The 12,267-nt window shown below is 44.2% G+C and overlaps 1 protein-coding gene across 1 annotated transcript in view; it reads right to left on the reverse strand.

The window, feature by feature from the left end:
- The window catches only part of LOC107290401 (histone-lysine N-methyltransferase EZH2), a gene marked incomplete in the record, with an annotated part of 140,168 nt that overhangs the window by 122,445 nt on the left and 5,456 nt on the right, over positions 1-12,267 (reverse strand). Inside the window, 2 exon segments of the mRNA XM_029284743.1 lie at positions 5,460-5,606; positions 9,070-9,190. Of these exon segments, the coding sequence (XP_029140576.1) occupies positions 5,460-5,606; positions 9,070-9,190 (268 nt within the window).

Consider the following 12,267-nt stretch of genomic DNA (forward strand, 5'->3'; position numbering starts at 1 on the left):
TGAAGGCCTCTTTCTCCCAGATTGCCCATCTCCGCTCGCTTTCAGTAAATTTCTTAGAGGTGTAGGCGCAGGGTTGCAGGACCCCACTTTTGTTCTTTTGTAGTAACACAGCTCCAACTGCCACACCGCTGGCATCGGCTTGAATCACAAAGGGCTCCCCTGGGCAGGGGTGCTTTAGGACCGGTTCAGCAGCAAATAGTCTCTTTAAATTCTCAAAAGCTGTTTGACAGCCCATCATCCATGCTAGTGGTTGGCCCGGTCATGGCTTCCCTCCTCCTTTGCCTGTTTTGAGTAGTTCTGTAAGGGGTAGGGCAATCTTGGCAAAAGAGGGGATGAATTGACGATAAAAGTTGGCAAAACCCGGAAAGCTCTGGAGCTGTTTGCGAGTCTTTGGGGGCTGCCATTCGATTATAGCTTTCACCTTGGCTGGATCCATTTCAATGCCCTCGTTGGAAATTCTGTAGCCAAGATAATCTAATTGGGTCTGGTGAAATTCACATTTCGACAATTTGGCATAAAGCTTGGCATTCAATAGTTTCTTTAACACTTCTCTCACCAGCTTTATGTGATCAGTCATATTCGTGCTGTATATCAGGATATCATCAAGATACACCAAAACCCCTTTGTACAAGTGATCATGTAGGACCTCATTAATCGACTTCATAAATATGGCTGGGGCCCCCTGTAGTCCAAATGGCATGACTTTGAACTGATAGCTACCCATAGGACAGTTGAAGGCAGTTTTCCACTCGTCTCCCTCTTTTATTCTCACCCAGTAATATGCCTCTCTCAGGTCTAATTTAGTGAAGACACTCCCCTTAGCCAGATGGGTTAATAAGTCCTTTAGGAGGGGGAGAGGGTATTTGTTTTCCACACTCACAGCGTTGAGACCCTTATAGTCTACGCAGAGACGAAGAGACCCATCTTTTTTCTCTTTGAACAACACAGGGGCTCCCACGGTAGATTTGGCCCGTTCGATGAACCCCCTCGCTAGGTTTTTGTTCATGTATTGCTGCATCTCCTCCATTTCGAGGGGGGACATAGCATACATTCTTGGCCGTGGGAGTTTGGCTCCTGGCACCAGTTCGATGGAGCAGTCATTGGGTCTGTGAGGGGGCAGGACATCGCATTCTTTTTCACTAAATGCCTCTGCCAGGTCCCGGTATTCATTGGGGATGAGTGGTTCACTCGGCGGCGGTGAGGCAGCCATGTGCACTCACTCATTGGGTGGCCTAAGATGTCCTGCAACATCGGTTGAATCAGCGGTAGGTTTATGCCCTATAGGTAGTCTCACAGTTCTCATTCCTTTCTCCCACCAGATAAACGGCTTCCGCTTGTCCAACCAGCCTAGCCCTAGGATCACAGTCTCAGTCATTTTTGGAGCCACTAGGAAGCGAATAAACTACCAGTGCGCACCTATTTCTAGGCGTAAGGGCTCAGTTACTTGTGTGACAAGAGTCCCTCCCATCAGGGAGCCATCGGCTTGCTCAAACCTCACAGGTTTGGAAAGCTGTTTTGCCCGTATGCCCATTTTCATGGCAAACAGCAGACTAATAATGCAGCGGGTGCATCCAGAATCAATTAGCACGTTTAAGTCCATTTGTGCCCCAGCCTTAGGGATTATAAGTTTGGCGGCCAGTGAAAAAGGCGGGATTTGTCGACTCACCATCGGGTCGTTCTCTCCTTCATCGTCGCTGTCAAAGGAGAGTAGAGCAGGGGCGGGTCCACCCAGAGTCCCGGCGTCCTCCTATGTGGGGGGTGTAATCTGGGCAACAGGTTCTTGCGTGACCCGGTTGGATTTTTCTCTTGTTAGCCGCTGGGCAGGTTTCCTTCTCGTTGCTGGTTCCGGTCTGCTCTGCAGTCAGGGGTAGGGGACTGGACAGGTTGCCGCTCGATGTCCCTCTTGTCCACACCAAAAGCACTTAAATGATGGGCCTGCAGGTGGTCTGGGTCTCTCAGCCATCGCAGTAGTTGGAGGTTTTCGTGGGGGTGATTGCTGTCCGGGTTGTTCTGGCAGCTGCTCGGATTCAGGTGGGGGAGGCTTCTTATAGCAGGCGAGCTGAACGTCTAGCTTCACTGCTGCCTGGTACCATTCTTGCAGCTGATCAGGTACGGCTCGATAGATGCAGGCCTGAGAGAGGTGATCATCTAATCCCTCAATGAAGTGATGGATTAGGGATTGTTCAGGCCACCCCTCTATTCGACCTGCTATCTTGCGAAATTCCCGCATGTACTCCAGGGCAGGTCTGCCGGCTTGTTTTATTTTGTGGATCTGTTCTCTTGCTTTAAGACCAATAGATGGGTCCTCAAATCTTTCCCTCAGCCCTAGGAGGAAGAGGTGGGGGTCCTCCAATTCGGGGGCTTGCTCATTATATAAATTGTTCAGCCATTCGGATGCTTCTCCCTCTAGGCTGGACGCAATCACATCGACCATGGCCCCCGGGTCCGGGTAGAGATAGGCCCAGCAATTCAAATGAGAACGCACTTAGTTGAGAAAAAAACCCAGCTTCTCTGGGTCCCCATCGAAGGTTGCTCTGAAAAGTGGTGCAATCATAGGCTGTTGGGGCCCCCACTGTGGCTGTTGCTGCTGGCCCCATCCTGGCTGCAGATTTATACTCAGGGGTTGCACGTTCGGGGGCTGTGGCCAATCTCCCTGCTGTGGTCGGTCTCCCACCAGCTGCTGATCTCCTGGCTTCTGCACCACCCCAAGCTGTTGCAAGGCCTCTATTAGCTGTGGCAAGCTCAGAGATCGCTGACCATCCATCTGCTGGGGAACCCAATCTACCCATTGCTGCAGATGCCTCAGACTGGATTTCCCTCTCTCCAGGAATTGATTTCTGCTTTTCACCTCTGGGTTTTGAAATCTTTCCAGTGACTCACCCAAAACTTCATTATCTCTCCATTCTGCTTTTGAAGTCTTTGCTCCCAGCTGGGAGATCTGCCAGAGTTCTTTCTCCCCTGACTGGCTGGCTGCCGCTCCACTCCCTGGGGGAGCTGCTGCTGCTGAGGTGCTGGCCTCAAGCCATCTTTCTCCTTCCATAATGAGATCTTCCCCGGATCTTTGTCAGTCTATCACCTTTAGTTTAGGAATAGTGACCGAGACCCGGGACCTCTTAATTGGTTTAAAAAATTTGTGGATCTTGGCATGATGTCATGTGTCTGACTAATGAAACACTTCAAAGAATTTTCAGGCATGGTTTAACCTAAAAAAGCCTTTATTAGTGTAGAGCGTGTCAGCACGGCATGTTGGATGCCAAGATCTGAATTTCCCTTCCCTTTGCACATAACATTCCAGGCATTTCCCCTCCCCTATTTTGGGGTCATGATTCACATCTTCCAATTAACCTGGAGGGCAAAGATTCACTTCCGTTCCCTTTTGTGGGCTTTTCTCTCCTCCTTCCTTCTCATCTGAATTAACTCTAAAAGTACCAGACAGTTCTGCATATTTTGTCAAAGCAAGAATATTCAATATTAGCAGCGTTGACACATGGCTTAGTACTTGGTGGCAAAACCCTTGTTGGCAATCACAGAAGTCAGATGTTTCTTGTAGTTGGCCACCAGGTTTGCACACATCTCAGGAGGGATTTTGTCCCACTCCTCTTTGCAAATCCTCTCCAAGTCATTAAGCTTTCGAGGCTGATGTTTGGCAGCTTGAACCTTCAGCTCCTTCCACAGAGGTTCTCATGCAAGACTTGATGGTACATGGCCCCGTCCATTGTCCCTTTGATGCGGTGAAGTTGTCCTGTCCCCTTAGCAGAAAAACACCCCCAAAACATGTTTCCACCTCCATGTTTGACAGTGGGGATGGTGTTCTTGGGTTCATAGGCAGCATTCCTCCTCCTCCAAACACGCCAAGTTGAGTTGATGCCAAAGAGCTCAATTTTGGTCTCATCTGACCACAACACTTTCACCCAGTTCTCCTCTGAATCATTCAGATGTTCATTGGCAAACTTCAGACGGGCCTGTATATGTGCTTTCTTGAGCAGGGGGACCTTGCGGGCGCTGCAGGATTTCAGTCCTTCAAGGTGTAGTGTGTTACCAATTGTTTTCTTGGTGACTATGGTCCCAGCTGCCTTGAGATCATTGACAAGATCCTCTCATGTAGTTCTGGGCTGATTCCTCACCGTTCCCATGATCACTGAAACTCCATGAGGTGAGATCTTACATGGAGCCCTAGATTGACAGTTATTTTGTGTTTCTTCCATTTGCGAATAATCGCACCAACTTCTCACCAAGCTGCTTGGCGATAGTCTTGTAGCCCATTCCAGCCTTGTGTAGGTCTACATTCTTGCCCCTGACATACCTGGACAGCTCTTTGGTCTTGGCCATGGTGGAGAGTTTGGAATCTTATTGATTGATTGTTTCTGTGGACAGGTGTCTTTTATACAGGTAACAAGCTGATATTAGGAGCACTCCCTTTAAGACAGTGCTCCTAATCTCAGCTCATTACCTGTATAAAAGACACCTGGGAGCCAGAAATCTGGCTGACTGATCAAATTGATCAAATACTTATTTCACTCATTAAAATGCAAATCAATTTATAACTTTTTTGAAATGCGTTTTTCTGGATTGTTTTGTTGTTATTCTGTCTCTCACTGTTAAAATAAACCCACCATTAAAATTATAGACGGATCATTTTTTTGTCAGTGGGCAAACGTACAAAATCAGCAGGGGATCAAATATTTTTTTCCCTCACTGTAGATGCAGTAATACAAAGTTAGCATTATTTTCTTTAAGCAGGAGCTGGGAGTAAATTTACACACAGTAAATTTAAATTCAAAGATCACTACTAGAGAAATTAAAGAATTACACTGAGATTACTAAGCCTCCTACTTTTGGACTATGTCCACCTGCCCTTTGTTTTTGTAACAGCCAGACAGACTATTATGTTGCTCTTTCATTGGCTATGAGAGTACCAACTCCCCCCATTATTCCAGCTTGTACTGGCTACACACATGCATCATGGAACATATTCATTTGGATACTCCCTTCATGGAGACATGGTGATACTTCTGCTGATATCCATATAGCTTTCTTGGCAACAATACAGAAGTAGTTTATCATTAGCTTCTTGAGATTTTTTTTTTCAATTTACCAGACTAGTTCTGACATACCCTGGGAATCTCCCATCCAAGTATTAAACAAGCTGTCCCCTGCTTACATTTCTGCGATCAGCCACGATTCCCACTGTACTGCTATGTATTGGTTTGTCCAGCTTTAAGTAGTTTTGAAATAATGATAACCATATCATAATATTGTGTTGTCCATGATTAATGTTTCACAAACATTAATCATCACTCAATGTTATAATAATCAAAAGGTGATGCTTGTTGGCATTCAGCTTTTAGTTTTTTTAAAAAAACTCAAGATATTACGTAACTGAAGGTATGTATTTTGATCATCAGACTTTGCTTGTGAGGCCAGCATACCACAAAGATCTCTAAATCCTACTAACATACCCATTTTGTTGGTCTCCCGAGTTTTCTGTTTTTCACTTCTCCCATCAAGATTGTCACCATCATCGTCGTCATCATCAACATCTTCACTGTACTGGCCAAGTGCATTGACTAGCTCCACAAATATTTCATCATTGATAAATCCACACTCTGAAAATTAAGCATACACGAACACCAGATGAGGCACATATTTATTACAAGGCTGTGTATAACTAAGGAAATCTAGTCTACCATACAGTAAAGAGAAAGCACTTTCTTAAGACTGAAGCAAAATAAAAACTTAAATAAGATTACGTGCCATGGAGCTTACAACACACAGATCTATAAATATCCATGTATAAATAAATCTATTAGTGAAGAAAAGAGAGTAATCCTCACCAGAACTTTTTCCATTTAGTAGTTGCTACTTTTCAATTCTATTTATTTATTCTATTGTTTTATTTAGTTTATTGTTTTAGTTTATTGTTAAGTAGGAATTGAAAGATCTATGCAAGACTCAGGCCTAGACAACAGCCTAAAATCCTTTTTTATTAAGGAAACTTAAGGCTTATTTGAATTAGTTATGAACGTAATATTCAGTACAATATCACTGCATTAAAGCTTAGTGTCAAAAAGTGGCATCAGTATAAGCAAGCAGATTTCCTGTATTGTGCAGAAAGAACTATACATCTGTAAAGAGAGGATACAAAAATGGAATCATGAACAATGGCAATTACATTATTTGATGCGAAGAATGTTTTCTCAGAAACAATGTATGATATTATAATGAGTGAGGAGTGAGAAGAGGTTGAGCCCTAGGTTCCTGCAGTGTCGGGTGTCTCAGGGCTTGAGTTTCTCACCTCTTCCTTCTACGATCTACCTGGAACCGCTGGGTGAGGGAGATGACTGGATCCAAAGATGACTTAAAGAGTGGGTGGGCTTCAGGACCCCTTTTATCCCCCAAAGTTCTTGCTTTGTTGATTCACAAGACTGGAAGCTATTCTTTCCTTGTTGATTTTCAACTCTGGTAGCTGTTGATAGGATTTGGGAGGGCTTTCCCATGTGCTCAGGCCCAACTTCAGTTTTCTAGTTTAGGTGAAAATTTTCCTTTGTTTTCTTAACGACTTAGTACCTTCTTATCTATCTCCTGAAAGGATCTTTTACACAAGATTCCTGGCTATCCACCTTGCTTACATGCCTGCTTAATCTTTAGGTATGGCAGCTTCAGTCTAGTCTCACAATACCTAGCTATACATCTCTACCCCTGGCTGAGTCGGTGATGCTGGCAGCTGCAGCCGGCCAGCACAGATGAGGAGGAATTGCCTCCTCCGCCTGATCTGAGAGTATGCAGAGCAGAGAAGAGGCAGGAGCAATGGAGGTCAGCCTGGCTACTCACAAGTCAGCAGCCTCGCCCCTCTGGATGGGCTGCACTGGGCAATGGCTATTTAGTGCAACAAGAGGAGGGGAATGACGCTGGGAAGAACATGTCTTTTGGTGCCTAGTATTTGCCAGTTTCTTTGTTGATCTTCCTGACCTGGACTGTGGACTTAGACCTTGGATTCGTGCCGTGACTCTTGGATCTACTTTCGGATTTGCCTTGCCTTTGAATTTGACAGTGGACTTTGTGTGTGTGTGTGTGGGGGGGGGTGCCTTGCTTGCCTCTACTGTGTCCTTGTCATGTGGACTGCTCCAGCTTTGTTGATTTGTGCAGGAGTCATTTCAGAAATGAATTGGGACACTCATTGGGGGGTTGCCTTGTTGCTGGACTGGAATTCCCTGGGAAAGACTTTTGTAGGGTTTCAAAGCCTCAATAAACTCCTTGAATCCTCTGTGGTGTGTGTATGTGAGCAGGAGCAGGACAGGGGCTCTGGATTTTTGGGTCCCCAGGGTCTAGCCATTTCTCATCTTTGACTCTGGGCAGAGTTGCACTCCCCCAGACTGAGCTGGTATACAATTTGGGTGGTCTTCCTGGATGCACAGCTCCTGCTTGATGAGCAGATGACAGCCATGGCTGGGGTGGGGGGGCTCTGCACAGTTCCATCTTGTGCACAAATTACACCCTTTCCTGGATGGGGAACTCATAACTTAACCACCTCCCAGTTGGATTATTGCAATAGACTTTACATGGGGTTTCCCTTCAAGACCACTTGCAAGTTACAAGTGGTCCAGAATGCAATGGTGCACACAGTATTGGGTGCCCATAGGTTTGCCCATGTTACACCTTTATTGTGCAAGCTGCACTGGCTCCCACTTTTCTTCCAGGTGCAATTCAAGGTGCTGGTTAACACCTTTAAACTCCTATATGACACAGGACCTGGTTATTTCTGGGACTGCCTTTCCCTAAGTGTATCTGTCTGTCCCACTAGATCAGATAGGGTGGGCACACTCCAGGTCCCCTCCCTGAAATTTTGCCATCTAGTGGGACCTCGGAAATGTGCCTGTCAGTCCTGCCCCAACTTGGTTCCTTAAGCAAGAACAACCCTCGACTCCATTTGGTGTGAAAGGTTTACTTTACTAAAGGCCAAATGGATTATAGTATAGCAAAGCCAGAACTGAGGTTCGCATGCCAAACTGTCCCAGTTAACTTTTTCCGCTTTATCCCTTCCCACTGTTGATCTCTCATTGTCCAATCATATTCAAATAAAATGTTTTGGGAACAGATTCTTCAACTGTAGACTGGGCAGTGTGGAGGTGCATGCCTTTCCCAGCTGTCTGACCTTGAATTTGTGTCTCTAGAACAGGGGTGTCAAACTGCCGGCCCACGGGTTGGATGCATTATAGCGAAACTGCACCCACCCCATTGCCGGCAATGGCAAAAAAGTCACGATACGTCGCGACACGTCACGTGACGTTGCGAGTTTGACACCCCTGCTCTAGAAGGTATGCTGAGTCGTTAGCCTTCCCCCCTCCCTTCCAGCTCCCTCCCCCCATAGTTCATGGCAGACTGGCAGCTTGAGAATGAAAAGTGCAGGCGTGAGGTGGCAGTTCTGACAATGTCTTTTCCATGGCTGCTCCTACCTTGTGCAACACCCTCCTACCAGTGATTCAACAGGCCCCCACCTTTCTATCCTTTTTGAAGGCCATTAAAACCTGGCTTCTTATGGAGGTGCTGGGATAGGATTGTCTAGGTATAGTATGGAAGGAGGGCAACTGAGCCTGCTGTGGGACATCTCAAGGGGACGATTAAGGCACAGTTTTTGTTTTATTATTTTACTGTTTTTACTGTCCTATAATGCTTTGGAGAAGCATTGTGGCCTAGTGGTGAACACGCTCACCTCCCACTCGGAAGGTTGAGAGTTCAATCCTAGGTAGCAGCAGATGTTTCTCTCCTAGGGCACAAAGAAAAAATGTCTGCTGCAAACTCCATATGGCGTCAGGAAGGGCATCTGGCCAGTAAATGCTCAGCTCCATCCAGTCACCCTAAATTAAGGGATTACAGGATCATAAAAAGGAGGGGGTTTTTTAAACTGTCTTATGATTGTTTAATCAATTGGTTTTATTGTTGTTGTGAGCTACCTAGTGTTGCTTGATGGGCAGCCATATATATCTTTTAAATAAATAATAAATTATATTTATCAGACAGACCATATCAACTACCTGAAGCAAATGCTTTAGAAAAAGGCACATAACTTACCTCTATCTCCATGTACCTTTCCATCATAATTTTTTATTAGTTCTTCAATAAATGTTCCATCCTGATCAAGCACTTCATCACCCATATAAGGAATGTTATGTAAAACTGTCTCATCCTCTACCTAAAAAAAATAGAAATATAACAAAGTAAAACATTTTGCTTCTGTGAACAAAGGTAAGAAGCTTCCACCCCTTACACAGCAGCACAAAGTAAAATAATAGGACAAACTACGGTGTCATTGATATCTCAGCTGGTCTGCAGAAAAATTGCATCACAAATTGAATGAAAGTCAGTTACCAGGGGTTGGACAGATAAAAGGCAATGTGCTACGGTCTTCTGATTAATCAGAGAACAAGGGTCAAAAAATGCTTTTAAACCAAAAGGCCAAGAAAAGGATATCAACTTGATCAGTATTAGATATAAATACTTTGGACTTCAGAATTAATTTTCCTCCTTCATCCTAAACTTTACACTCAATTTCTTTCATGTGTATATTTTTAAATTGCTTGATGGCAAGACTTTTCTCTTTAACATTTCAGCTGCTCTGAGAGACAACTGTTGTCTGAAAAGCAAGATAAGTAAACAGCAAATAAATCATACACAAAAACCAAAATGATATCCTGTCCTACATACTACTATTGACAACACAATGCAACATACTAATCCATATTTCTTATCAGTGTGGCAGCTGTCATATGCTCAAGGCTCTCTCTCTCTCTTCCTTTCTCTCTCAGAAAAGCTGTTACCTTAAAAACAAAAATATTCAACATAATCCCCTATGTATTTATGACGGTTGCAGTGTCCCAGGGTCATGTGATCACCTTTTGTGACCTTCTGACAAGCAAAGTCAATGGGGAAGCCAGATTCACTTAACAACCATGTTACTAACTGCAGTGATTCACTTAACAACGGTGGCAAGAAAGGTTATAAAATGGGGCAAAACTCACTTAACTGTCTCACTTAGCAACAGAATTTTGGGGCTCAGTTGTGGTTCTAAGTCAAGGACTACCTGTAATGGCTATTAGAAACTAAGATAAACCTGTGTATGTCACAGTTTTCTAAATTTATGCACTAACAACGGATGTATCCAAAGGACTAGAACAGTTCTATGTTGACATTTAAGAAGCCCCACAACAAACACTGAAAAGAGATATACCTCATGGGGGATTTCAATGGCAAAACTGGAGACAAAAAAGAAACAGAAATTGGCAGATTTGATTTAGGAGAAAAAAATGAAGCAGATGACCACTTGTACAGTTTCGTCAATAAAATCAGAAGAGGGTCACCAGTATACAGTTTATTCAATCTAAGCACCACTTGTATACATGGACATCTCCAAAAGGACTGTATGACAATCAAATAATTATATATTATTCAGCCAATTGTGTTTTCTTACGGAAGTCGCAGATACCTCTGTTAAAACTTTACCTGGTGCAGACTGTGGCTCAGATCATCAACTACTTGTAGTTAAGTAGTTGTAGCCAAGTCTATTTTGAATTCATATTCTGCAACACCAAAAAGAACACAGTAACCAGTAAATATCTCAACACAAGTTCATCTCTATATGTGTCAGAGCATGCACAGTCTTATTGTGCTGAGATAACCCAGGAGTAAACACAGTAAACAGTGGTCTATATTAAATGGTGGTTTATATTACACTATCTACAATATACACTAGAAACAAAATATATACATGTGGTAATACAGCAAACTCCAACATATAGCAGTTACAGCAGGAAACGGACAAGAGAAAGAGAGAACACAGCAGCAAAAGCCTTCCCTTTTATACTCAGGGTCTTAAAGGGATACAGACACCTGCTGAGTCATTCCTATCATTGTATCATCCACCTTACATTACATCAGCTGGTTAGTCTTTAAATCATTATCCTGACAATATGCAGTTGAAGTAACAGATTCAGATTACTTAACTTTGTAGAAAAGTAACCAAATGAATTATGGGGGGAAAATGGAAAACATCATAAACAAAACTCCACATAAAAAAGAACCACTGAAAACAAGCAAATGGTTCTCTGAAGACCCTATCCAAATAGCTGAATAGAGAAGGAAAGTTAAAGCTATAGGCAGCAAAGATGAAGTGAGGTGGCTAAATGTGGGATTTCATTGTAAAGTTAGAAAAGAGAAATAAAATTACGAGAAAGAGCATTGCAAAGAAACAAAGGAAAGAAACCAAAAAGGACAGATATTTTTGTCCTGAAAAATCTCAGACACCATTCGCTGCGTACAAAAAACCCGGCAAGGATGGGAAAGATAATCAGAAGCAAATAAAAAATAAAGATAGACACTGAATAATTGTATGCAATGTTCTTCAACCCTGTAACCAAAATATGAAGCAGACCCAGTGTAATGATCCACTTCAACTAACCACCCAAGAAAGCAGAACTCTTGAAACAGGCATTGTCTCAAAAGGATACTTTTATTTGGGGTCAGTGACAGTATGGAAGTCAAGGCGAGATCTGGGGAAAATCCCACGCAAACGGTATAGTTAAGCAAGCAATATTCCTCCTCCCACCAAAGTCATAATGTCCATTTGAAATTCAGCCAATCCACAGGTGGTATGATGTGTGGATAACTGGCACAGTTGGCGCGCATCTCAAGGTCTTCTCCAGCTTTTGTTTCTCTGTAACCGTCTCCCTGATAAGGGAGACGCATTCCTTTCTCAAGGATGGAGGCAGGAGAGGGAAAGTAGAAAGCAAAAGTTATCCCAAGCTCCCCCTCCCCCCAGCAGAATGGCAGGCCCCAAAACTAGAATATATATGCAAAGGAAAACACAGAGGTTTGGGGGACCTGACATACGCCCCCCCTAGAAGAACGGGAAATCCACCTAGAAAACAAAAAGGGAAAGGGGAACAACAACAACATACAAAGTCAATGAGGTTTGTCAAGATATTTAGAATGAAAGCGTTTTAAAAGCGTAGGGGCCCTAACGTGTCTCTTGTATACCCACTCATTCTGGGCAGAAGGGAGATTCTTCCAAGCCACTTAGGATGGACTTCCGGACCGCTGCCCCTCGCCGCAGGGAGACGGAACCGCCTAGATGGTTCCGTCCCAGGCGCCTGATGGACCCAGAGGGGTTTCTGACGGAGCTTGGGCCATATCCTGAGGAGCTAGGTCACGACTCGGCGGAACACCAGGCTGCGGCCTGGGATGTGGCCGCAGCCGCAGCACTGGACCGAGTCG

This window comes from Protobothrops mucrosquamatus, unplaced genomic scaffold (genome assembly GCF_001527695.2).
Source record: "Protobothrops mucrosquamatus isolate PMUCROS unplaced genomic scaffold, P.Mucros_1.0 scaffold881, whole genome shotgun sequence".
Taxonomy (NCBI): Eukaryota; Metazoa; Chordata; class Lepidosauria; order Squamata; family Viperidae; genus Protobothrops; species Protobothrops mucrosquamatus.